This window comes from Cyrtonyx montezumae, unplaced genomic scaffold (assembly GCF_038088225.1).
Source record: "Cyrtonyx montezumae isolate F1298 unplaced genomic scaffold, pur_monq_1.0 scaffold_1, whole genome shotgun sequence".
In the NCBI taxonomy this organism is placed as follows: Eukaryota; Metazoa; Chordata; class Aves; order Galliformes; family Odontophoridae; genus Cyrtonyx; species Cyrtonyx montezumae.
In genome coordinates, this window is record NW_027071825.1 from 26,757,955 (window position 1) to 26,783,233 (window position 25,279).

A 25,279-nucleotide genomic window follows, 5' to 3' on the forward strand; every position below is an offset into this window, starting at 1 on the left:
TGCATTTTAAACTCAGTCTATTCTAAGCTCATACTACCAAAACAAATTTTATTTTTTTTAATTTTAACAAATTTTAAACACATTTAAAAAGTACTGCTGTGCCAATAATTTTCATATCTATCTGTAATACTGTATTATAATAATACTCTATGAATTGAAATTAAGACTTTTTCAATGAGACCTTTACCATGATGTGACAAATAGGCAGGATTTTGTTATCTAAGTGACTGAGTTCCACACTGATTTTATTTTTGTCTTTGTACTTGTTAAGATTTGCTTTATATTCCATTCTTTATTTCTGAAAACGTCTGCTAAATCAATATCTGTTTAAATATAAATACTTAGATTAATTTTCACTGTTGGCTTGCTAATAAATTACATTCTTCAGGGCAGATTTATACCAATTTAATTGCTTCTGACATCAAGATATTTAAAGATTCTCTTTTCTATATCATACAAGAAAGAGATGAATGTAGTTGAGAGATCTAGATTTTACTTCTTACTTGCTTTGCAACAAAAAACTCATACAACATATGCAAAAGACAGACATAATTCCTTAGCTTGTGAAAATAGTATAATTAATCGCATTATGTACCTAATGAGGTTATTTAAATGAATGCTAATCTCATTTCCTCTGAAGGGCATTTAAAACTGAATTTCATACCTTAAGGTGAAGATAATGTTACCTAAGAGGTCATCTTGGAGGAGGTTTTTGTTTTTCAAGTCCTTTCTGCTAAAGCAGAATGCCTAGAATAGGTTGCATGGGAAAGCATCCAGGCAGGTTTTGAGTATCTCCAGAGGAGACTTTGCAACTTCTCTGGGCAGCCTGTTCCAGTGCTCTGTCACCTTCAAAGGAAAGAAGTTTTTCCTCATTTTCAGAGGGAACTTCCTGGGTTTGTGACCGTTGCCCCTTGCCCTACCTTTGGCACCACTGAAAAGAGCCTGGATGCATCCACTTGACTCACAACCATTAGATATTTATCAGCATGGCAAAAACCCTTCTCAGCCTTCTCTTCTTCATCTAGACTGTTCCAGGTCTCTCAGGCTTTCCTTGTATGGGAGATGCTCTATGTCCTGATCATCTTTGCAGCTCTCCTCTATGTTTTCTCTACAATTTCCCTGTATTTCTTGAACTGGGGAGCCCAGAATTGGACAAAGTATTCCAGATGTGATCTCTCCTGGGCAGAGTAGAAGGGGAGGATCACCTCCCTTGTCCCACTCTCTTCTTAATGCACCCTTCTTGGCCACCAGGGCACTCTGCTGTCTCATGGACAGTCTGTTGGACAACAGAACACCCTTGTCCCTCTCCTCAAAGCTGCTCTCAACATTGTTCATTGTTAATGAATGTGTGTTCATTACTGTCATTAGGGGCTTCAGTACCTTGTGTAGAAATATATTTGAGTACATTTAAAATATTAATTTATCTAACTTATATATAATACTACTGTCTCAAGTGCCTTCAAGGTGCATAGAAAATATTATCAATGAAGCAGTAGAAAATAGCATTAAATATTTCTGCTTGTTTTGTTTGTGTTTGTTTTTGATTTTGGAACTTATCTACAGCAAAGAATTATGGCAAAAGAAATATGGCATATTGGACTTTAACATTTTCAGCATTTTCTATTTTTGCTGCTCTCCTTTATGTGTACATCTAAGGATCCATGTAACATGATGATGTCTGTTTTTCTTCTTTCAAAAAATGGAAGCAGCCTCCCTAGTTTTATTGTGACCTATAAGCTTCTTAATCTCATTTTTAGCCCCTATTCCTTTAGGAGGCACAATAGGAGAATGGCTGGATAGGGGTTTTGTATCTTCCTGAGGTGAACCCACCCCCATTCATGCAAAGCAAAAATCAGTATTCCAAAGCGTGGAGACTGACAGTATTGTTGGTGTCCATTTTGTTGTGTTTTTTTGCTTTGCAAATATAAAGTAAAAAGTAACTGTAAAAGATCTTTCTCTGACATACCATTATTTTAATACTTGAACTTACCTGCTGAATTAAACAATATTTTATTTTGTGATAAGTTCTGGAAATTGTGAAAGCCAAAAAAGTGAAAGAGTCCAACAGAGGTTTACAAAGATGATAAAGGGTGTGGAATGCCTCCGTTATGAGGAAAGGCTGAGAGACCTGGGACTGTTCAGCCTTAGAAAAAGAAGAGTCAGAGGGGATATGATCCATGTCTATAAATATCCAAGGAACGGGAGGCAAAGGGACAAGGCTGAACTCCTTTCAGCAGTGTGTGGTGATAGGACAAGGAGAAATGGCCACAAACTGAAGCATAGAAAGTCCTGAAATGTGCATAAGAACTTCACAGTCAGGGTGACAGAGCACTGGCACAGGCTGCACAGAGAGGTGGTGGAGTTTCCTTCTCTGGAAATGTTCAACACCCACCTGGATGCCTACCTGTGCAACCTGGGCTGGGAGCTGCTCTGGCAATGGGGTTGGACTCAACGATCTTTGGAGATCCCTTCCAACTCCTACAGTTCTGTGATTCTGTGAAATAGCATGGCAATTTTTTGTATGCATTTCATACTAGAAAGGTAAGACAGATTTGTAGATAATTGCAGCTTCTTTACCAACTCACGATTACTCCTAAAATTTCACAGGAGTTAAGAATTAATTTTTATTTCTTGCCTTGGTTGTACTTTGCAGACATGAATCACTGAAGGTCTTTTGTAACAAATTTAGACAATGGTCTTGTTCATAAAGTTACTCTTTGATTTGCTTTACTCTCTACTTTTTACTCTAGTGACCTAAGTTGGAAGGCAAATACAGAAATAAATATTCCTGGTTAATATATTTGGAGAATTTTTAAATATTATTATTTGAATATTATTTATGCAATTAACTATAAGCATCATTAATTCAAGCTTTTGTTAATATTTTTTCCTCGTCTCTCCTTCCTAAGAACTTCTGTTTGCACATTCTCCTCTTCCCTAAGCTCAATAAGCTGTTCTGTTGCAAAATGGAATCCTGCATATAAGTGTATGGCAAAGGAAATAGAAGACAAATTCAACACAAATGATGTAAAAGGAAGAATACCGATTTATTTCAGTGGGATAAAAAGGTAAGCTTGCTTCTTATTCATCTAAAAGGGCACTGAAATTTATTAGAATATTTGGAGAATACTTGCCCAATGTTGTTAGATGCAGAAGGAATGAATGTTTGCTAAGTCACTCATTCACTTTTCCTACTACCCCAGATTTCTCTGTCAGAGAATGAGGAAGAGAAAAAATGAAAAGAGTGACACACTAGTGGTTGGAGATTTTTGTTTTATCAGTCATAAACAGCATCTTTCACTTCTCTATTTGAAGAAGGCACAATACTAAGTGAAAAGTGTCAAAATAAAAAAATGACTAAAACAAAACCATAAAGAGTCTTACAAATTATAAAGTTGGATCTTTACAATTGATTTTTATTGATGAACATAGTCTGCAGTAATAATTACAGATGTTTAATGCATGACATTTCTGATCTCTATAATGTCTACAGAACAGTAACTGTAGTCAAGTATCTTGTAATTTGCTTATTTCAGGTTTAGTAGTCTCTCTCTTGTCCTAGAGGTGCGGTTAAGAAAGGGTACTGTGTCAATAACTCAGACTTTAATGCAATTGGAAATAAATAAAAATTAATTCTGTATTGAAAGTGGATGTTTTCATTAAAATTTATATATTTGTCACTTTCATCTTTCCTTATTAATATTTGTAACCCTTCAAGGAGAGGACTTTGCTGCTCATCTTTATGATCTCTTGTTAGATTTTGACTCATTATAGTCTTGGAATAGATATTTAGTACCCACAATAATGTATGATGGCTAAATGCTTATTTAAAAAAAAAACCACCATAACAATTAAAATTGCTAAGAACTCAATAACTGATTGACTTCAAGGATTTTAAAGTATTTGGAATTAGAATGTATATATTTTTGCCACAATTAATTCAGATGATACCCCAGTCTCATTGTGTTCAGAAAAGCAGAAAATCTTAGCACTCATTTATTTTTTGATTTTATAGATGCAAAATGTGTAATTGTTCAGTAGCACATCCTTAAGATAATAGAAATTGTGAAAAAAAGAAATGAGATATCAGTACAGTATTGTAAGCTGGAAAAATTAGTTAACTTTATGTAATTTGTTGGCAAGAGAGTTCAGCAGTGATGGATGTCTTACAATTAACGAGATGAATGTGAAATATATTTTGCAGGGGTAGACACTACTTAACTGATGTCATTCCTAAATTTCACTTAAAGGTTTCATTGATTAATGATATGCGGACCAGGAGCTCTCAACCTTGAAAGAATATCTGTTGTCAATGCACTCATATTTTTAAATTCAGATTGACGATTGTTTCTCTGTAATTCTTTCCACTTTTGAAGATCTAATAATAACAGAAACACTGGTTGCTCACAGGTGCTTTCCTCAAAATATTTAAAACTCATATTCTTTAATTAAGCATGCAAGCATCATCACTGAGCATTTTATGACTTTTTACAGGAAAATGGATGGTGCTACTTCCATAAAAATTCTGCATAACCAGTTTATTTTTTTTTTTCACATAACAAGTTACTTTGGAAGCTATGTTTACAAGAGAAGATCATTCCATTGTCAAAGAATCGTTGAATAGTTGATATAGGAAGGTTCCTCTGGAGATCATTTAGTTCAATCCCATTTCCTCAAAGCAGAGTCAGACAAAATCCTTTGCTGGACTCAGTCCAGTAGACCAAGTCTGTCTTGCCCAACTCTGAACACAGCACTCCAGATGTGCTCTTACTGGTGGTGTAAAGGGAAAAGATGACCTCCCTCAACCTGCTGGCAATGCTCTGCCTAAAGCAACCCAAGAAGCTATTGGTCATAGAACACATTGCTGGCTGCTGTTCACTTAGATACTCACTGGGATCTGAAGGTCCTTGTTTGCAGCTGCTTTCTAGTCTTGTGGTCCCTAGGATGCACTGCTTTATTCTTTCTCAGGGTAGGACATAGCATTTCTCTCAGGTGAATTTCACAAGATTCCCATTGGAATTCCTACAAGTATAAGGCTTCCTGATCTCCAATGAAGATCTCATCTACATCTTCCCATTCAGGCATAGGTTCATAGGTTCATAGGTTCATTAGGTTGGAAAGGACCTACAAGATCATTTAGTCCAACCATCCTCCTATCAGCATCCCTACCCAACTACTAAATTAAATCCTTTAGCACCTCATCTAAACGCTTCCTGAACAGCGCTAGGGACGGTGCCTCAACCACCTCCCTAGGCAGGCCATTCCAGTGCCTGACCACTCTTTCAGAGAAAAAATGTTTCCTCAGGTCTAATCTAAATCTTCCCAGGCACAACTTGTGGCCATTCCCTCTCGTCCTGTCGTTATTTATCAGGAAGAAGAGGCCCAGCCCCTCCTCACCACAACCCCCCTTCAGGAAGTGGGAGAGTGCAATAAGGTCTCCTCTGAGCCTCCTCTTCTCCAGACTAAACAATCCCAGCTCCCTCAGCCGCTCCTCATAAGACTTGTGCTCCAGACCCCTCCCCAGTTTTGTTGCCCTTCTCTGAACACGCTCCAGGGCCTCAATGTCCTTCTTGTAGTGAGGGGCCCAAAACTGAACACAGTACTCGAGAACTGAGTACCGGGGGATGATCACCTCCCTGCTCCTGCTGGCTACACTATTTCTAGGATGCTGTTGGCCTTCTTGGCCACCTGGGCACACTGCCGGCTCATGTTAAGCCGAGCATCAACCAACACCCCCAGGTCCTTTTCCTCTCTACATTCCTCAAGCCATTCTGCCCCAAGCCTATAGCATTGCATGGGGTTATTGTGGCCAAAGTTCAGGACCTGGCACTTGGTCTTATTGAACCTCATCCCATTGAGCTCAGCCCAGCTGTTCAGCCTATCCAAATTCCTCTGAAGGGCCTCCCTACCCTCAGGCAGTTTGACACATCCTCCCAACTTGGTGTCATCTGCAAACTTACTGAGGGTACACTCAATTCCCTCGTCTAGGTCATCAATAAAGATATTAAACAAGATAGGCGCCAAAACTGACCCTTGGGGGACACCACTCGTAACAGGACGCCAGCTGGACTTAACTCCATTAACCACTACCCTCTGGGCACGGCCCTCCAGCCAGTTCTCCACCCAGAGAAGAGTGAACCTGTCCACACCACAGGCTGCCAGTTTCCTCAGGAAAATACTGTGGGAGACCGTGTCGAAGGCCTTGCTGAAGTCCAGGTAGACTACATCAACAGCCTTTCCCTCATCTACCTGTCTGGTCACCCAGTCATAGAAGGAGATGAGGTTGGACAAGCACGACCTGCCCCTGGTGAACCCGTGCTGGCTGGGTCTGATCCCTTTATTGCCATGCACGTGTCGTGTGATTTCCCTCAAGATCATCTGCTCCATAACTTTCCCTGATACCGAGGTCAGGCTGACAGGCCTGTAGTTCCCCGGGTCTTCCTTACGGCCTTTCTTGTAGATGGGAGTCACATCGGCAAGGCTCCAATCTTGTGGGACCTCTTCAGATAACCAGGAATGCTGATAGATGGCAGAAAGTGGCTCGGTAATCACCTCTGCTAGCTCCCTCAGCACCCTTGGGTGGATCCCATCTGGCCCCATGGACTTGTGGCAGTTCAGATGGAGGAGGAGATCTCTGACCGTCTCTGCTTGGATCACAGGGGGTGCGTTATGCGCCCCATCCTGGACTTCCAGGTCAGGGCAAGTACCCTGTGGACAACTGCTCTGTCTATTAAAGACAGATGTGAAGAAGGCATTGAGAACCTCAGCCTTTTCCTTATCATCTGTGGTTACATTCCCTGCCTCATCAAGTAAAGGAGAGAAATTTTCCTTAGTTTTTCTCTTGCTGTTAATATATTTGTAAAAGGGTTTCCTGTTCTCCTTTACAGCAGTAGCCAGTCTAAGTTCAAGCTGGGCTTTAGCATTTCTAACTTTCTGCCTGCAAATCTTGGCCAGTTCTCTGTAGTCACCACAAGTTGCCTGTCCCATCTTCCAGAGGACATAGACTCTCTTTTTCTCTCGGAGTCTCAACAAAAGTTCCCGGTTCATCCACACTGGTCTTTTTCTCCTCCGGCTCGACTTACGGGACTCCGGGACAGCCTGCTCCTGTGCCTTTAAGATTTCCATCTTGAGGAGCATCCAGGCTTCCTGCACCCCTTTACCCCTCAGGAGCAAGTCCCAAGGGACCCTTGCAACAAGTGTCCTGAACAGGTCAAAGTCTGCCCTCCGGAAGTCCAAGGTAGTAGTTTTGCTAGTCACCCTCTTGACATCACCCAGAATAGCAATCTCCACCATTTCATGGTCACTCTGGCCAAGACAATCTCCAACCTTCACATCTCCTACTAGTCCTTCCCTGTTAGTGAAAAGTAGGTCTAGCAAGGCATTTCCCCTGGTAGGCTCTTGCACCAGCTGTGTCAGGAAGCAATCATCCACACATTCTAGAAATCTCATGGACTGCTTCCTCTGCGCAGTATTATATTTCCAGCATATGTCAGGGAAGTTGAAGTCCGCCATGAGAACGAGTACTGGCCATCGTGCAACATCTACGAGTTCTTTATAGAAAACCTCGTCTATTTCTTCATCCTGACTAGGTGGTCTATAACAGACCCCCACCACGATGTCACTCCTAAAGACTATCCCCCTGATCCTTATCCATAGGGACTCTACTTTGTCATTTCCAACCACAAGCTCTTCAACATCAAAACACTCTTTGATATAGAGAGCTATGCCACCACCCTTTCTTCCCTGTCTATCCCTTCTGAAGAGCTTGTAGCCATCAATCCCAGTATTCCAGTCATGGGAGAGGTCCCACCATGTTTCTGTAATAGCCACAAGGTCATAGTTAGCCTGCCTCACAATGGCTTCAAGCTCTTCTTGTTTATTGCCCATGCTGCGTGCATTGGTGTAGATGCACTTCAGCTGAGATATCTGCCTCACCCCTTTCTCCAGCACAGCCTCCTTAGGCTTTTTACTGGTGAGCCCTGTTTTATCCCCTTCCCCCGTCACAGCTAGTTTAAAGCTCTCTCAATGAGTCCAGCTAGCTCCTGTGCTAGGATTCATTTCCCCCTTTGAGATAGGTGCATCCCATCAACAGATAACAGGCCAGGAGCCGAGTAAACTGCCCCGTGGTCAAAAAACCCAAAGTGTCTATCTCTACACCAACCTCTCAGCCAATGATTCATCACCTGTGTTTTCCTAGCCCATTCTGTGTCCTTCACCGCCCCAGAAGTTATGGAAGCAAACACCACTTGTGCTCCCACCCCTTGAACTAATCGCCCTAATCCCCTGAAATCTCTTTTCATAGTTCGCAGACTTCTCTGAGATATTTCATTGCAGTCTGCCTGAACTACTAGTAATGGGTAGTAGTCGGTGGGGCGTATCAAATCCGGGAGTCTTCTAGCAATGTCCCTGATCCGAGCCCCAGGGAGACAGCACACTTCCCTGCGGTTTGGGTCTGGTCTGCAAATGGGGCCCTCAGTTCCCTTTAGAAGTGAGCCACCCACTACGATCACCTTCCTTTCTTTCTTAGTAGCAGCAGTCTCAATGCACGGAGGTGACTGCCTTGCCATTGGTGACCTCCTGCGGGAATCTTCCTGCACTTCACCCCTTATCACCTCTTCAACATCCAATGCTGCAAACCTATTGCTTAGGAGTATCTGGGGACACTGGGGAGGCAGAGGGGGAGATTGCCCACGGTACCAAGCAGGGTACCGAGCAAGGACTCTCTGCCAGCCCTCCCTATCCCTCAGATATCCCCCCCTTCTGCCCTACGGGGACAGGTCAGGGAGTCCACCACCAACTGCGGGGGATCTCCCCGGTGCCTTTCTCTCTGGCGCTCTAGGGAGCTACTCCACCAGTCAATCTCCCACTCACAGTCCCTGATGGCCCTCAGTCTCTCAACCTCCTCTTTCAGTTCAGCCACCATGCTAAGCAGATCTTCCACCTGCTCACACCTTGCACAGGAGAACTGCTTAGCACCCTCATCCAGCAGTAGCAGGCTCTGGCACTCCTTGCAACCAGAGACCTGTGTAGCCACGCTTCTAGGCAGACCTTCTGTCTGGGTCGCCACAGCCTTTTTAAGGCAAACCCTCTGTCTAGTAGAGACCATGGCACAAAAAAGAATAAAAACAAATAAATGAAAAACTGAAAGTAAATAAATAAATAAATAATAGTTTATAGTAATATATATATAGATATGAATTGTAATAACTTAAAAATAAATAAATAATAATAATAATTTAAAATATATTTATATAAAAAAACACAAACAAACAAACAGTGGGTAGTGACACTTCGCTGCCCTCCCTGAGCCCTATTCAGCTGAGGGGTGAGGGCGAGAGCGCTGAAACCCTGGCAACGCCTATGCCTCGTTAACCTCTCGCGAGAACAGCCTAGGTCTGGCCGCTCTCACTCGGTTCCCAAGAGACTGGAACCTCCCAAAAACCCACCCTGTACCTCAATCAGCCACTGCAGCTCCGGCCGTGCCGATTTCAAAGCAGTTGATCACGAGGACAAGAGGCAGTCTGTTACCCACAGTTACCACAGTTTTGTCACAGTCTGCTCTCTAATTCTGGCCCATAACCTCCACTGGATCACCTCTTGATACAAATGAAGAGCTCTATTCATTCCCTACATTCTTGGTGAGGGTGCAGCATCCACTTAACCATATGCCTGCATCCACTGCACTGCTCCACGAATGTGAGTTATTCCACTACTCCTCCATTATACAAAGAAGACTGTAGCCCTATAACTGCACACAGTCTTCTAACTCCTCCCTTTTGCTCCTTGTGCTGCATGCATTAGTTCATAGGCACACTGGAGTGACAACCAGTTATGCTGATTTTCAGGTTCCTAGTTGAAAATTCTCCTTTCCAATTTGTCTACTTGCTGCTTCCTCCTGGTGCCCTTGAATGGTTTAGATTCAGCTATCAGACATGCACCATTCAACAGCAATCTCAGTTTCAGCTATGAGGAGAGTGAAGTTATCCCATAGTTGCAAGACTTCAGGTGGAAAGGTAGCCTTCTTACTGGTGCCAGAACTCACAGGCTTCTAGGCTTTGCTGTGATGGGTTCTTCCACTTTGTAACATGATGCCTGTCTCACCACTTCAGCTGGATGTTTGACATCACAAACATCGAGGGGATGTTGACAAGGGGATTGAGTGTACCCTCAGTAAGTTTGCAGGTGACACCAACTTGGGAGGATGTGTCAAACTGCCTGAGGGTAGGGAGGCCCTTCAGAGGAATTTGGATAGGCTGAACAGCTGGGCTGAGCTCAATGGGATGAGTTTCAGTAAGACCAAGTGCCGGGTCCTGCACTTTGGCCACAATAACCCCATGCAATGCTATAGGCTTGGGGCAGAATGGCTTGAAGAATGTAGAGAGGAAAAGGACCTGGGGGTGTTGGTTGATGCTCGGCTCAACATGAGCCGGCAGTGTGCCCAGGTGGCCAAGAAGGCCAACGGCATCCTGGCCTGTATTAGAAATAGTGTAGCCAGCAGGAGCAGGGAGGTGATCATCCCCCTGTACTCAGCTCTGGTACGGCCGCACCTCGAGTACTGTGTTCAGTTTTGGGCCCCTCACTAAAAGAAGGACATTGAGGCCCTGGAGCGTGTTCAGAGACGGGCATCAAAAGTGGTGAGGGGTCTGGAGCACAAGTCTTATGAGGAGCGGCTGAGGGAGCTGGGATTGTTTAGTCTGGAGAAGAGGAGGCTCAGAGGAGACCTTATTGCACTCTCCCACTTCCTGAAGGGAGGTTGTGGTGAGGAGGGGGTGGGCCTCTTCTCCCTGATAAATAACGACAGGACGAGAGGGAATGGCCACAAGTTGCACCGGGGAAGATTTAGATTAGACCTGAGGAAACATTTTTACTCTGAAAGAGTGGTCAGGCACTGGGATGGCCTGCCTAGGGAGGTGGTTGAGGCACTGTCCCTAGCGCTGTTCAAGAAGCGTTTAGATGAGGTGCTAAGGGATTTGATTTAGTAGTTGGGTAGGGATGCTGATAGGAGGATGGTTGGACTAGGTGATCTTGTAGGTCCTTTCCAACCTAATGAACCTATGAACCTATGAATCTATGAACAAAGCTGCAAGGTTTCAGAGTAGATCCAGTTGATCAGATGTTGCACAATCCCCTGACCTGATCTTGCAGCTCTTTCTCATAGGAACACAGCCCCTTGACACAGCACATCTCATACAAGCTGGAAGAAAACGTGTTGCAGACTCAGAGAGATATCCAAGGTGATTCCTGAAGCCTGAGGCTCACCAGACTGTCTTACTTTTGTACCTCTATCTTGGTTAAGGCCTCCAATTTTGCAGAAAGAGTTTCTCCAGCTGTTGCTGGGGACCATGCTTTACGATGTGACACCACCAGAATGAGGTCAATTAACATAATATGTAAAATTTAATAACTTCATAATCTGGGAGGTGCTTTTTATTCTGATTATTAACTTTAATTAATTAGCCATTCATCAGTTCCTGTCCTAATCTGAGTGGCATTCCTGAGTGTTAGGAATCATTTGCTGCATGTCAGCAATAGATAAAACTGGTCATGAGTATTGTCCCTAACGCTGCAAACTAGGCATATGAACATGGAAATGACCTTGCAAGGTATCTACCCACTGGCGTATTTATAACCAAGTTCAGGAACTGGAAAAGAAGTTCCTCCTCATGGATGAGGCAGGAATATAGCAACAGTATATGAGGTATTTTTTTCCATTACTATGCTAAACATTGACTGTCTCAACTAGGGAACTTCCTTAGAAAGGCTGTGGTATCTATGTACTCACTAACGTATTTCAGACTGATGAGTGCCAGCCATCTTGATTTTTATTATGCTTGAAATATTTTCTGTTCTTGATCATCCTTGCTGCCCTTTCTGGAATGTTCTTACAAAGCCACACTTGGAGTGATGCATCTGGTACTGGACTCTGCAGGACAAGAGTCACAAACTTACTAGATAGTATCCAGTGAAGGGCCCTGAAAATAGTTAGAGACTTGGAACATTTTTTGTATGAGGAGATGCTGTGAGAGTTAGTACCATTCAGCCTGAAGAAGAAAAGGCTCAGGGAGACCCTACTCATGTGAAAATACCTAATAGGAGAAACTCTTCTTACTGGTGTCCAGTGACAGGGTGAGAAGCAATGGACATAAACACGAACATGGGAAATTCCATTTAAACATAGTATTATTTATTAGATATGTTTTATGAAATACATTTTTATTTTTTGCATTCCTTAGCAACATGATCTTGCTGACCTATCTTGAGCAGGCATTTGGATCGGATTATTTCCAGAGATGACTTCCAACCTCAGTAATTTTGTGACTCTGTGATAAAGCTTAAGAGATGTGTAATACTTACTTTTAATCGATTACATAATTTATTTTGTTCTATCATTCTTCCCTGATAATGTCTAGCATTCCGTTTGAGTTTTCACTCTATCGAGGTAACCTCTTTATAAAAAGAAAAGAGTCCAGGAAGGGCCTGGAGGATCTCCCCTATGAAGAAAGGCGGAGTGAACTGGGTCTCTTTCGCCTTGAGAAAAGAAGACTGAGAGGGGACCTGATCCAGGTTTTTAAATATCTGAGGTGTGGGGGACAAAGTGGCGAGGCCAGACTCTTTTCAGCAGTGTGTGCAGACAGGACAAGGGGGAACGGACAGAAACTGCAGCACAGGAGGTTCTGCACGAATGTGCACAAGAACTTCTTTACGGTGAGGGTGACGGAGCACTGGCACGGGCTGCAAAGGGGGTTGTGGGGTCTCCTTCTCTGGAGATATTCAAGACCCACCTGGATGCCTACCTGTGTGACCTGGTGTAGGGAACTGCTTTGGAGGGGGTTGGACTCGATCTCTAGAGGTCCTTTCCAACTGCTACAATTCTGTGATTCTGTGATTCTGTGATAAGCTTGCCTATCATAAGCCTAATACACTTGAATGATCTGCTAAGAGGTAGTTATAGTTTATATGTATATATATATTTTCCTATAATTGTTACTTACATTTAACTGTAATTAGTTATGAGTTCTGTGCTTGGGATTGGTCAAGCATTCAAATTTCAGTGCCAGAACAGACAGACAACCCTTGCAAAGCATCAGTCTTAAGACAGAGATGGCAATAATAGACATTTTTTTTCACACAAATACATGAATTGCAAACTCCATCTCACATCTGACTGATTGAATACAAAGGAATAGAAACAGCTGCTCTTCTAAAACCATGAAGAACACTTGTAGTTCAACCACTTATTGGAGTGAATGAAGAGGGGAACAGTGTGATTAATATCCAACTACTTTCAATTAGCAGCTTCTCTTGTACTCGATGCCAGAGGGTCTGATGGTTTAGATGACTGATTCCCTACAGTACCACGTAAAAACAAGATGATTATCCTTAATTTTCAATTTCTTTTTGCAGTTGTATTTTTAACAAGAAGAAGCTTGACACACAACATCTAAGTTCTAGGTTCTTAGGTGTTTTCTGGGTTGAGAGCTTGGGTCAGCACAGTAGCAGAATTGAGGCTTTGTGATTATTTTAGCACCCAAGAGAGTTTACATAATGATTTAAAATATTGGCAAAAGCCAGAGTTTAATATGCTTTCATTTTTATTAGCATGAACTGGTATAACCCTCATAGAAGGATGGGAAAACAATATTTTTAATTTATATCAACAAGTACAGATTGCTGATCTATCTTGTTTGTATGTTCGTTTTGATTTGTTTTGTTTCTGATGGTGAAGGGGGTGCGAGAAGTTTATGTCCTTTTCAAATGACATTTTAAATTTCTAATGGATTACCCTTTCTGCTCTCCCCCCAGGAGTATCACACTAATATTACGTTTAAAAGATGTGCTGTGAAATCAGACCAAATCTGAGTTAGTTTGTAATGATTCATTTTCATAGTCTAACGTTACTGCACACATTGCAGTACTTTAAAAGTTCTAAGGAAAATGCTGTTTAGGAGCTATCCAATTATTCATATGTGATTATTAATTGTGAAGCAGCTCAGCATTACATTTATGCTGGCACATTTTGTCTCTCTAAATATCCGTTTAAAAATTCTGTCTTGCTGAAGGTCATTAAAAATGCTTATATAAACAGATACATATATGCATATATTTACATTTACTTCTATTTACATTTCCACTTTTTAATGTACAGATGGAGGTGTGATTTTCTGCTAGAAATATGTTGAATATTAGGGATGCAAATGTAAAACTCCTTGAAGGTAGAAGCAGTATGCTTCTTATGTTCAAGTTTATTTCCATATTTGCAAGTTGAGAGTATAAATGTTGTGGATTGGTTTGTTTTTTTTCTTGGTCTAATTTAAATATGTAAATGTTGCAAAATCACTGTAGACCCGGGCACTCTGAATAAAACTTCTGCTTTTATTGCGTTTTAGATCTTTCCAATTCTTTGCTAGTAGAACAAAATATTTTCACACTATATTTGCTAATGTGCAAATTGCAGAATGAAACCTCTGTAGAAAGTGAATCTTTTATTCCATGTGGACATGTAAACTGACAGCCAGACTTCATGCAAAAGTAGAAATGGGATTACTGCATAGAGTGACTAGGGATTAGATGAAGTGGGCAAAAAGCTTTGAATAACTAACTGCAAGCCCCGGCTTTGAGGAATGTCATGAAAACACTGTATTATAACAGACACTTGTTCTAGTAAGTGGAAAATCTTACAGCAAAAGTCTCACATTCTCAGTCAATATCCCTCTGTCAGATTTAGTGGCAGGGCACCCATTTTCATTGGTCAAGGATGTGTTAGGATGTGCCTTCTGTCTGTTTTCATAGAACAGAATCATAGAACTGTTTGAGTTGGAAGGGATCCTTAAAGGCCATCTGATCCAACTCCCCTGGGGTCTTATGTCCCCAGCAGGTACACTCAAAAATCTGGACTCCAGGTGAGACAGAGCAAAGGAGCAGGACCACCTCCCTCGACCTTCTGACCACGCTGCTTTTGTTTTGTTTTGTATCATTTTGCTTTTATCTTAAAAACACAACTGACACTGAGTTTAAGGAATGGAAGATCTTTATTCCCAAAGATTGCCAGCAGACACAGTACTTTTGCTGTCAATCTAGGGAGAAAGGTTTAGGAATGAATGCAAGGATTAACCCAGGCATTATCTCTATGATAGAATTACAGGTATAAATTCACAAAAGTTAGAGGAAGTTTGTATTTTTGCAGCTGCAGATTTCCTCCGGGTTTTCTTTACAGTGCTTACTACTCATAAAAATGACATAGTAAAATATTCATGAATAGCAGGTGTAATGCAATAAATATGATGAGCCTGCAGTGAAAGACTACTACTGTTGAACTGAAAGTTGTCAGCACTGTGAAGCATATTTGGAACGTAAGGGTAACCAGGATGCAAGGAGGTCTGTTTCACAAGGATATCTGGTTAACTACATACAAAGCTATTTTAAGTATAAAGCATGGTGTTGTTGGTTTTTTTCTTTGCTTGTTAGTTTTTTCAGAATTGATACTCTGTGTGTGTGATTTCCTTGGAAAATTCAATCTGGACTTGCAAAGATGGAGATTGGATGAAAAGGAGCACAGCATATGGCCATCTGATATGGCCAGGGAAGCTTGAAAAAACTAGCATCAACTCCAGGGGTTGAGAGATGCACACCTATGACTCTGGAAGCGAATTACCACAGTGAGGGTGTGGGTGACGCAGGAGCAAAGTGCAGTCCTGGTCAGCTGGTGTGGCCTGCTGTGTATCCGCTATGTTTGTGCACTCTGGGAAGGTGAAAAGAAGGTGGCTGCCTGTGGCAATCACACTGTGGAGAGGACAGAAATACAACTCTGGCCACAGCCTTGCTCAGTGCTGGCATTCTCAAAGCCCAGAGAGTGGCATTCTGGTTGTGTGTGCAGGTCAGAGTGACGATATGTGAAGCACGATGCAGTATTACCCTCTTTTCTAATACTGACACTTGTTTCAGTTTCTACAAAGTATTAAAGATGTGAGCACAGAAAACAAGCCAGTCAGTAACCAGTTCTCTGCAGTGGGTGATGTTTGGCTGTTGACTTTGTTTTAAATGGCCTACTTCATTTTTAAACATTTTCTTTACCTGTCCCTCTCCTTAGTCTTCAAGATCCTTAATAACTGGAGATTGGCAAAATCTGCAAGACAGCAGCAAGCTCCATTTAGCACTTCTCTGCTTTTTCTGATACATCACAATAATATAGGGTTCATTAAGCACTCCATGAATTTTGTTATGGAGCTGTTTCAGACACCTTGTCCTTGCCAAAGGCTGTTCTTCTTATTAACAAACCAGTGCTTTCTTTCTTTACTTTTCTTTCTTTTTTCTTTTTTCAAAATATGCATTTGTTTTTATTAGGCCTACTTATGATGGTATCTGTCTCAAGAATGCACTCAGATTCCTTTAATATTTACCCATGTTAAGTTTTTTACACCACTGGCAATACCAGCTGGCTGCTCTGAAGAGCTTCTCAAGCAAAATTCTTAAAAATGGACTCAAGTTGGAGCAGTTATTGAAGAAGTGCAGCGTACTGCAGTGAAGGACTGCATCCCATGGGAGGGACCCCATGCCTGAGTGGGAGAAGAATGTGAGGAGGAAGAAGCTGAAGACTTGAAGCTTTACAAAATGACCTCAGACTGCTTTCCCATCCCACCATGATTTTCTCTGGGAAGGAGGTAGAGGAGTCAGGAGTGTTACCGAGTCTGGAAAGGAGATCTAGTTTTGTTATATTTCTAACTATTTTATTCTATATATTCCTACATATTTCTGTATAAACAAATCTTCCCCAGATTGAGTTTCTTTGTCCAAGGCAATAACTAGTGAGTGATCTCCCTGTGCATATCTCAACCCGTAAGTTTTTTCTCCTTGTCTTACTGAGGAGAGGTAGTGAGCTTGCTAGCTTGCCAGGCACCCCATGGCCAGACAAGATCGACTTACCACACAGACATATGGACTGCTTGTTATAAGCCCAGCTATTAAAGCAATTATATCACACCATTAAAGCTGTCCTATAGTTAAGACTAAATCTTTTCCTCTACAGGAATATGTAGACCTTCCAGAAGCCTAGTGACAGTCTGATTCTGATGCAGTACTCTATCTGGCTGAGGTAGTGTTTAGAATCGCCATTCATATTTATTTTGTAGGTGAGAGATAAAGTTCTAGAAATTAAATAAGTATGTAGAAACTTTACTATTTCTTCATTTTAAATGTTCACTTGCAGTGATTTGACACTTTTTATGTTCAAGAGCATGCTTAAACTCTTTTGCTTTCCACATTTTTCAAAATATAGCATTGAAAACAATCTACAATGAATTAATTTAAAAATACATTCACAAGAGGCTCACTTAGTGCCGTTTTTAACTTTGCCACTGATTACAGAATCATTTGGTTAATTAAGAACAAACTGAAAACAATCTGTCAGCAGCAGAAAATTATTAAAAAAATATACAGTCCTTGCCTTTCGATGGAGTACTAAGAATAGAAAAAATAACAGCTTTGCATCTTTATTACCTAATAGTAGATGTTAATAGCTCCTGCACCCACTTAAATCACATATTCAGATCTCAAGTTTCAAGAAAGTCAAGGAGATTATAATTAGGTTTTCCTTCAATCTGTGTGTTTACAACTTATGTTAGACTTCATATCTGTTAAGTAACAGTTGATGAAATGAAATGAATTAAAATCTATCTTTTTTTTTTTTTCCTGATGCATACAATCTTATTAAGGAAACACTTTGGGCTTTTTTCTTATTGTTCCCACACACGTGTTTCCATGAGTCTGGATGTTCATTTTGTGTTTCTGGGTTGGTGGTGAGGCCAAGATGGACATCTCAGCCCATTTCCCTGTTTCTCTGGAGCTCTGCCATTGTTTCAAGGCTGTCATTATGTAGCCCTGAAAAAGCATAAAAAGTTTCTGAACTTGATCTAGACTGAAGCCTAGACCTCATTTTAATCACTTTGCTTAGTATAAATATTACTTTATTGACAATTCTAACACTTTTCATGAACATGAGTCTCACTGGCAAAGTTTTCATTGATGATTGTCTTCTAAAACTCAGGGAAATGTAATGGCAACAAATGAACCAACTGCATCAGTGTATGGAAGATTTTGCAGCTTTTATTGCAAGTATTTTGCACGCACTTCATTGCGTGTATTTTAATTTCCATTTTACATTGTTGTAGAAGCATTCAGTAGTGGTAGCTCAAAGTTTATTAGATCTGAGTGTTTTGAGTTTTCTTTTGCAAAAGTTATCATCATTGCAGGCCTAGCTGTGAAGAAAATTATATATTTATAATATTTTTTAAAAAGCATTTTCACTGTATATTAAGTCTAAATTATATCGTTCAACTATTTTTCGTATTAAAACCTTTAAAACATGCAGCAAAATGTCATCAACATAATTCAGCAAAGGATATGTGCTGTATTACTGGTATTAAAACATATATTTGATGAGGCTGCTGATAATCAATCCTCAGACAATGTTTGCTTTTCCTTTTTGTTTTTGTCTAGGCAAACCCGTAGGTTTACAGGATGAGAGCAGATCCCAACCTGATTCTATTATTGAATGAGGCTGATCTTTGAAGTCACCTTGCTAACTGTGAAAAAGGTGACAGAAATGGGATTGGGAAACAGAGTTGTGTTGTCCATATGAAATTGTCTTTGTTTGGATTTCTGCTCTGCTTTTCACACTCTTGTTCTTCCTTTTGCCCTCCTCCTTCCCCCCCCACCTCCCCTTATTTTTCTCTGTAAGTTTTACACAGTGAAACATCCCATGTAAAGTCTTTTCTGTGAGACCCCTTGTAATCTTATCTCCTTTCCATTCACCATGTACAGAGTTCTGGCTTAAGCTATCATGGAGGCAGAAGAAGACAAAAAAAGCTATCATAGACCTGAACTGAACCTTTATGTTCCCACTAGCCCCCAGGCACCACAGGAGGGCTAGCAAAATCTGAGTGTTAGGTAGTGTTAGAATCTCCCTTAGCTTTCTTTGCAAAAATGTCTGGAGACAGTTTGCTGAATATCTGAGTTCTTTATGAAATGAAAGGAGAAGAAAATTATTTAGTTTGCATAGAGTAATAGGATATAACGGTATTAATAACGCATTTTGTCAGAGTGCCTCCCTGCTGCCATCTGTCACAGGGCAACAACAGTTAAATACTCAGAACATAGAAAGTAGCTGCTTGTAACTGCTTGGGGTCAAATTATTGATTGGTACATTACTAAATTTTTACAACTGAACTCCAACTGAACAGGTTTTTTCACTGCTATGAATCAAGCAGAGCACCTGCCTGTCTTACAGTTCTGAGAAGTAATCTCCAGCACTCTCTAGCCTGTGTAACCTCCTGGACAACATCAGTTTTTGCTCTCCCTATCACTTCCAGTTTAAATTTTTAATTTTGTGTAGCTCCCAGCAATGTTATTGTCTCCTGCAGGCAACTTATTCCTAGGGATATGAACACAAGGAAGGAGCATGCTTAGTAATACACTTTTCCTGATGTGTATATATACCTACAAGCACAGGAAATCATCTCAATTAATAGATAAAATAACAAAAAATCTTAAAACAAAAGCTCTTTTGCTTAAGAGATACTTAAGCACTGTCTTTGACCTATTACAGTTTGTATTCACAGACCAGCTAGCCACTCCAGAGAGAGCTGTTCTCCCAGAATATACACTGGAGCTTACTTATCTACTCTCCATGAAATGTGAAGGGTGAAGTGTATGATTCTGTCTTCAGCCGTATGACTGAGCTTTTTTTCTCTATGATCCATCTTTTTTTTCCCTTTTCTTTTGTTTCTGTTATTGCTTATCATGCCTTCCCCAGTTAAGATCACAAATTCTCCTATTTTCATGGGTTTTCCTATATGAGAGATTCACCAGGTGCTCTTCCGTTCTTATGAAAGAATATCTACATGGAAAATGTATGTTTCATTTCAAAGGTCAGTAACAAGAAGGAGGAGAAGCTGAAATGTATTTCATCTGCACAGATTATCAGTTTAGCCTCAGCTAAGCAGAGTCTGAGATTATCAAGATTTACCTTGATAGTGACTCAGATGTGGCAGTAGTGTTGTGATACTTTTTAAGGAAGGATGCCCACATGCATATTTACACTTAGACCTTTTTATGTTTTTCTCTCTTGCTATTCTCTCTTCATTTTGTAGTGTAGTACATACTATTGTACTGCAAGAGGAGTTGGTTATGGAATGTGTTTCTTGCAATTTACAGCATGACGGAAATAGCTGAATTTCTCTGGTTTCAGTGTAAGGGAATATTCACTTGTGCAGTGTGACAGTGAGTATGGATAAACAAAGAATATCCAGTTAGTAGCAAGTAATCACCCTTTTTTACAGACTTCAGGCATGCCAGAATACATCTGCTAAAAACTAAAGAACGATCTTCTTTCATACATTGACTCTTTACTTTTTTTTTAAACAAATAATCTAGACTGGAAATCCATATTTTTTTGTTTGTCACCCAACTGACAAACTAATAAAGAATACAAGGTATATATTCACATATATAAAATTCTCTGCAAATCCAATGGGACAAAACCTATAAGTTTGGGTAATTAGAAGAGATATTTAGGTGGGCATCCAAAAAAACTCTTCAAATTTTCACACAGTAACAAGACACAAATGTGATATCAAGAAGGTCACTTTTGTTCCTATGTTAACATTTTCATATTTTAGATTAACCCGTCATTAAGAAATGCTGAAACATGGGTAATCTGATTCCACCCCCTCCCCCTTTTTTTTTTTTTTTTTTTTTTTAATAGATTGGACTGAATAAAGTCTTTTAGTTTACAAGTTAGGACTTTTGCGCTACTCTTTCTATTTTCATTATGCCTGGCATTTTGGCCACCCAGTAGCTAAAACATGAATATATTTGTACCACAAAATTCTATGGTGCTAAGAAAAGTATATGCAATATAGATAAATTCAAGGAAACAAAGATGAAGAATTGTAGTAGCTGAAAAAGCAGTAGGGCATGACCATAGTAACCACAGTAACTAATGACCAAGCTTACACAGTAACTAATGGTTAGGCTTGACTAAGCATAAACAATAGTAGGAGGTAAAAGAAGAAATGTGGCGATACAAGGTTGGTAGAAAAATTAGGGACAGACCCTAAGAGGCGTAGCCATGGAAGCAGATATAAGGAGATGTATGAGACAGTAAAAGCAGAACTTTTTCCACACCATATTGGTGCAGTTTCTTTACGTCAGGCAGCACCAGCACCGTATGTTTCCCAGGCTTGTCGGAGCGACAACAAATGGTGCCCCGTGTGAGGATCAAGCACCCGTGACGGTGCTGGCTGCTTGCTGACGGGCTGTGACATGGACGCAGGAGCCCACCATGGTGAAGTGGTGGAGGAGCCTGGCGGGGGTTGGCCCCCCTCTGGGGCTTAGGCACCGATTTGGAGCCTCCGGTTCTCGCGGGTACAAGGGACCGGGGAAGGCAGCGGGGGAACAGAACATCCCAGGTGCCGCGATGGAATCCGTGATTAAGGTATTGCTTCAACTTTGTAAAAAGTACTGTGATAAGCACACGCCTTCTAAGAAGGAGATTGCAGCTGTTTTAATGCTGCTTCAGAAAGAAGGGTTACTGACTTCCTTAACGGAGATTTATGAACCCGACAAATGGGATCTTTTAACAACAACTTTGTCTCAGCATACCATGACTACGCGGAAGGCAGCTGAGCTTAAAACATGGGGGTTGATTTTGAGAGCCCTTAAAGCGGCTCGAGATGAAAAACAGATTGCTCTGGCTTCGCGCGTTTCGTTAAGATGCGGAGACTCAGATAAGAGTGCAGGGGGGAGTACAGGGGGGTGTACAGTGGGGTGTACAGGGGGGTCGGGCAGGGGAGGTTGTTCTGTTCCTGCAGACTCCAGGTTGCTGCGGCCCGCCTTATACAGCAGCCTGCGAATATTTGGGTCACATGGGTGAACATGACAGGTCAGAAAGATTTTTGCCTCAATTTACAGTCAGCTGGATCTCCCTTTAGAACATGTTTGATTGAGACCCCCAGAGGTTGGCAACTAAAGGATTGGGAACCGTATGAGGGGAAGAGGAGTTGTGAACGTAACATCACGATGAGGTTCATGACAACGGTAGAGCTGACAACGGTAGAGCATAATGTAACTAATTGGTCAGACACAGTAAGGTGCCTGGTGGGGATGTTGAATGTTACCCTTCCTCGTGATCCACCTGAGCTACGGCTACTTGGCTCACAAGGTGTCAGTAACGATGAATGGAAAGATGGGGAGTGGAAATGTCCAGCTGCTTGCATTTCATGGGGGCACTGGCATGTGCCTGGAACATTCTCAGAGCAGATACTACAGATTATGAGCCCTAAAAACCCATATTGGATACCGAGTCTCAACAGAACCGTGGGTTTTACATTGGTCAATCCAACCCATCCCACTTACGGGCATTGGGGACCACATTGTGGTTACTCTGCCCCCGTAATGTATTATGCAGAGGGAAATGACCCAACATCTTGTCTCAACTATACCGACCAAGCGGCAGTATTTTTCCCTATTGGAACAAGGTATAACTTTACCCTGCCTGGGGGCAGCAATGCAAGCACGCCAATCTGTAATCGTAGGCAGGGGTATGGGTGTTGCTGGGGACCAATGCCACTGGTTCCCCCCGTACTATGGAACAATACCACGGCGAAAGCGTTACCGCCGGGACTATTTCTAATATGGGGGGATAGAGCATGGCAAGGTATTTCAAGAAACCCCCTTGGGGGCCCCTGTTACATAGGAAAATTAACTATATTTTCCCCTCGACATGATCAATTAGGGAATCTATCTCAAGCGCTGATGAAGGTAATGGCTTCCAAACATGACAGCGATAGACATAAGGTGAAGAGATCAATTAAGCATTTGATGGAGGACTGTGGGGATGAGGTTCGCCTCTGGGATCTCACAGCATGTATTTTTGCCTCCTCATTACCTGCTTTTGGAACAGTGTATGCTCTCAAAGAGATTGAACGACTAGCATGTTGGTCTGTAAAACAAGCCAACACGACTTCTCAACTTCTGTCAGAGTTGCTGATGGATGTTGAAGGAGTCCGGCATGCTGTACTTCAGAACAGAGCTGCTATAGACTTCTTACTGCTTGCTCAAGGACATGGATGCCAAGATTTTGACGGCGTGTGTTGCTTCAACTTGAGTGACCACAGCGAATCCATGCACAAGAAGTTGGACTGGCTGAAGGAACGTGTGAACAAGATCAGGACTGAAGACGACCCGTTGGGTAGCTGGTTATCAAATCTATTTGGGGGTATAGGACCATGGCTAAAGCATATTTTGATTGTAGTTGGTTCAGGAATCATGGTAGTATTGCTGATTATGCTTTGCTTACCCTGTCTCCTGCAGTGCTTGCAACGTGGCATGCAGCAAATGATGCAGGCCATGTTTCACGGACAGGAAGAGTACTGTAGGATACAGGAAAGGCTTTAAAATAGGATAGCTTTGCAAATCGCGATGTAACGGGGCAAGGCTTACCTGAGAGGACTGTTGCATGTATAGGTGCAATGCGGGGATTTCGGGGTGTACGTGGTTAGGGTCCTCTCAGAAAACAATATGCTAGATATAGGCATAAAGGGGGGGAGATGTAGTAGCTGAAAAAGCAGTAGGGCATGACCATAGTAACCACAGTAACTAATGACCAAGCTTACACAGTAACTAATGGTTAGGCTTGACTAAGCATAAACAATAGTAGGAGGTAAAAGAAGAAATGTGGCAATACAAGGTTGGTAGAAAAGTTAGGGACAGACCCTAAGAGGCGTAGCCATGGAAGCAGATATAAGGAGATGTATGAGACAGTAAAAGCGGAACTTTTGCCACACCATATTGGTGCAGTTTCTTTACATCAGGCAGCACCAGCACCATATAGTTCCCAGGCTTGTCGGAGCGACGACAAAGAATGCAGTCACAAGATTTTTTTTTTGTCAGTAATAGCCACATATGACATTTCTGAATTTAAGTGCTAATGGTATTGCAGTAAGATGCAGACAGGATTGAGAGCTGGTCAAAGTGCTTCTATTTATTTATTTATTGATTAAATAAATTCATATTTTTTCTAAAAAAAAAAAGGAAAAAGTGCACCAGTTACAGTGACCCTTCTCAGTTACAAAGGGAAAAGGTCAAAGTGTTCCATCTGAAGAACATACTGCATTCTGTTTCTGGGTTGTCTGGATTACGTTCATTAGATTGTGTATGAATATAACAGTGATACGTCTTATTTTTATAATCTAATAAAAACTAATGAAAGTGATTGTATTTAAATGAAAAGTTTTAATGATCCCTAAATTGTTCTTCCTTGCAGATATTCAAGTTTTATCACATTCTTTTATTCGCTAGCACTAGTATTTACAATAATATTATCTGAGATTAACATCTCTTCCTCTTATAGTATTACTTGAAGATAAACTGCTTGATAATCCAAGTAGGATGCTTTGCCTTTGTGGAATAAAATAAAAAAGAGACAAAAGAGTTGCCAAAATGTGAGTAAACAATATAGGTCATAAGCAAGGACGAAGAGTATATAAAGGAACATACGAATTTTCAAATAAAGAAGGCCACAATAGGACAATCCATTTGCATTCTGTGTAAACTGAAGAGATTTTATTTCACTTCCCTGTTGATGCGTAAAAACTGCAGAGATGCTCTGGTTTGTGCAGGATTCTGGAGCTATCTTTGCCTCTTCAGAAAATCTTGTTAAATGACAATCTGTTATTCCCAGGGATCTTAACAATTGTATTGTAAATAGAAATGCATGATTTTTTTTTAATAAAACTTTCTAAGATTAATCTAATTTCAAGCCATGAAATAAACGCTACATTTGCATTATACTTGTTCCAAGGATATAAGAAAATTTATGAATCCTGCAGCAGACATTAAATGAGTTACAGTGTTTAATGGATTACTGCACAACCTCCTCCAACTTTACTAGAGATAAGTGTCTGATTTGGAATTAAAATGATAACAGGATGTAGTATTTTTCTTCATAGATTTGTCTGTAAAAGAAGACCAGACTTGGATACTGTAGGTAATGTAATGATAAGGCAATACTACTTAGGAAATGCATATTGTGTGTACTGAAGCCAAAAAAGAAGCCCTAGAATCCACCCTACTAACCTTCAGAGACAACATGCTCATAGCTTTAGTCATAGCACAGCTGTGTGGGAATTCTCAGCACTCAGGAGCACTTCATTCTAAATTCAACATTTAAGAGCAGAAATATTTTCAGGCAGTCCTACAATACTCATTTAGAATTAACACCCGA

General features: G+C 41.1%; 1 protein-coding gene and 1 long non-coding RNA gene across 2 annotated transcripts in view; one reads left to right on the plus strand and one right to left on the minus strand.

The window, feature by feature from the left end:
* LOC136055258 (uncharacterized) overlaps positions 1-23,451 on the plus strand; it is a 38,714-nt gene extending 15,263 nt beyond the window's left edge. Inside the window, 2 exon segments of the mRNA XM_065746985.1 lie at positions 18,493-18,500; positions 21,967-23,451. Of these exon segments, the coding sequence (XP_065603057.1) occupies positions 18,493-18,500; positions 21,967-23,451 (1,493 nt within the window).
* Positions 18,080-19,453, minus strand: LOC136054419 (uncharacterized). The gene is made up of 2 exons (XR_010622739.1): positions 18,873-19,453; positions 18,080-18,251 (listed from the first exon to the last, which is right to left on the minus strand). It is a non-coding gene; the product is annotated as an uncharacterized LOC136054419 (long non-coding RNA).
* Positions 23,452-25,279: the final 1,828 nt, after the last annotated feature.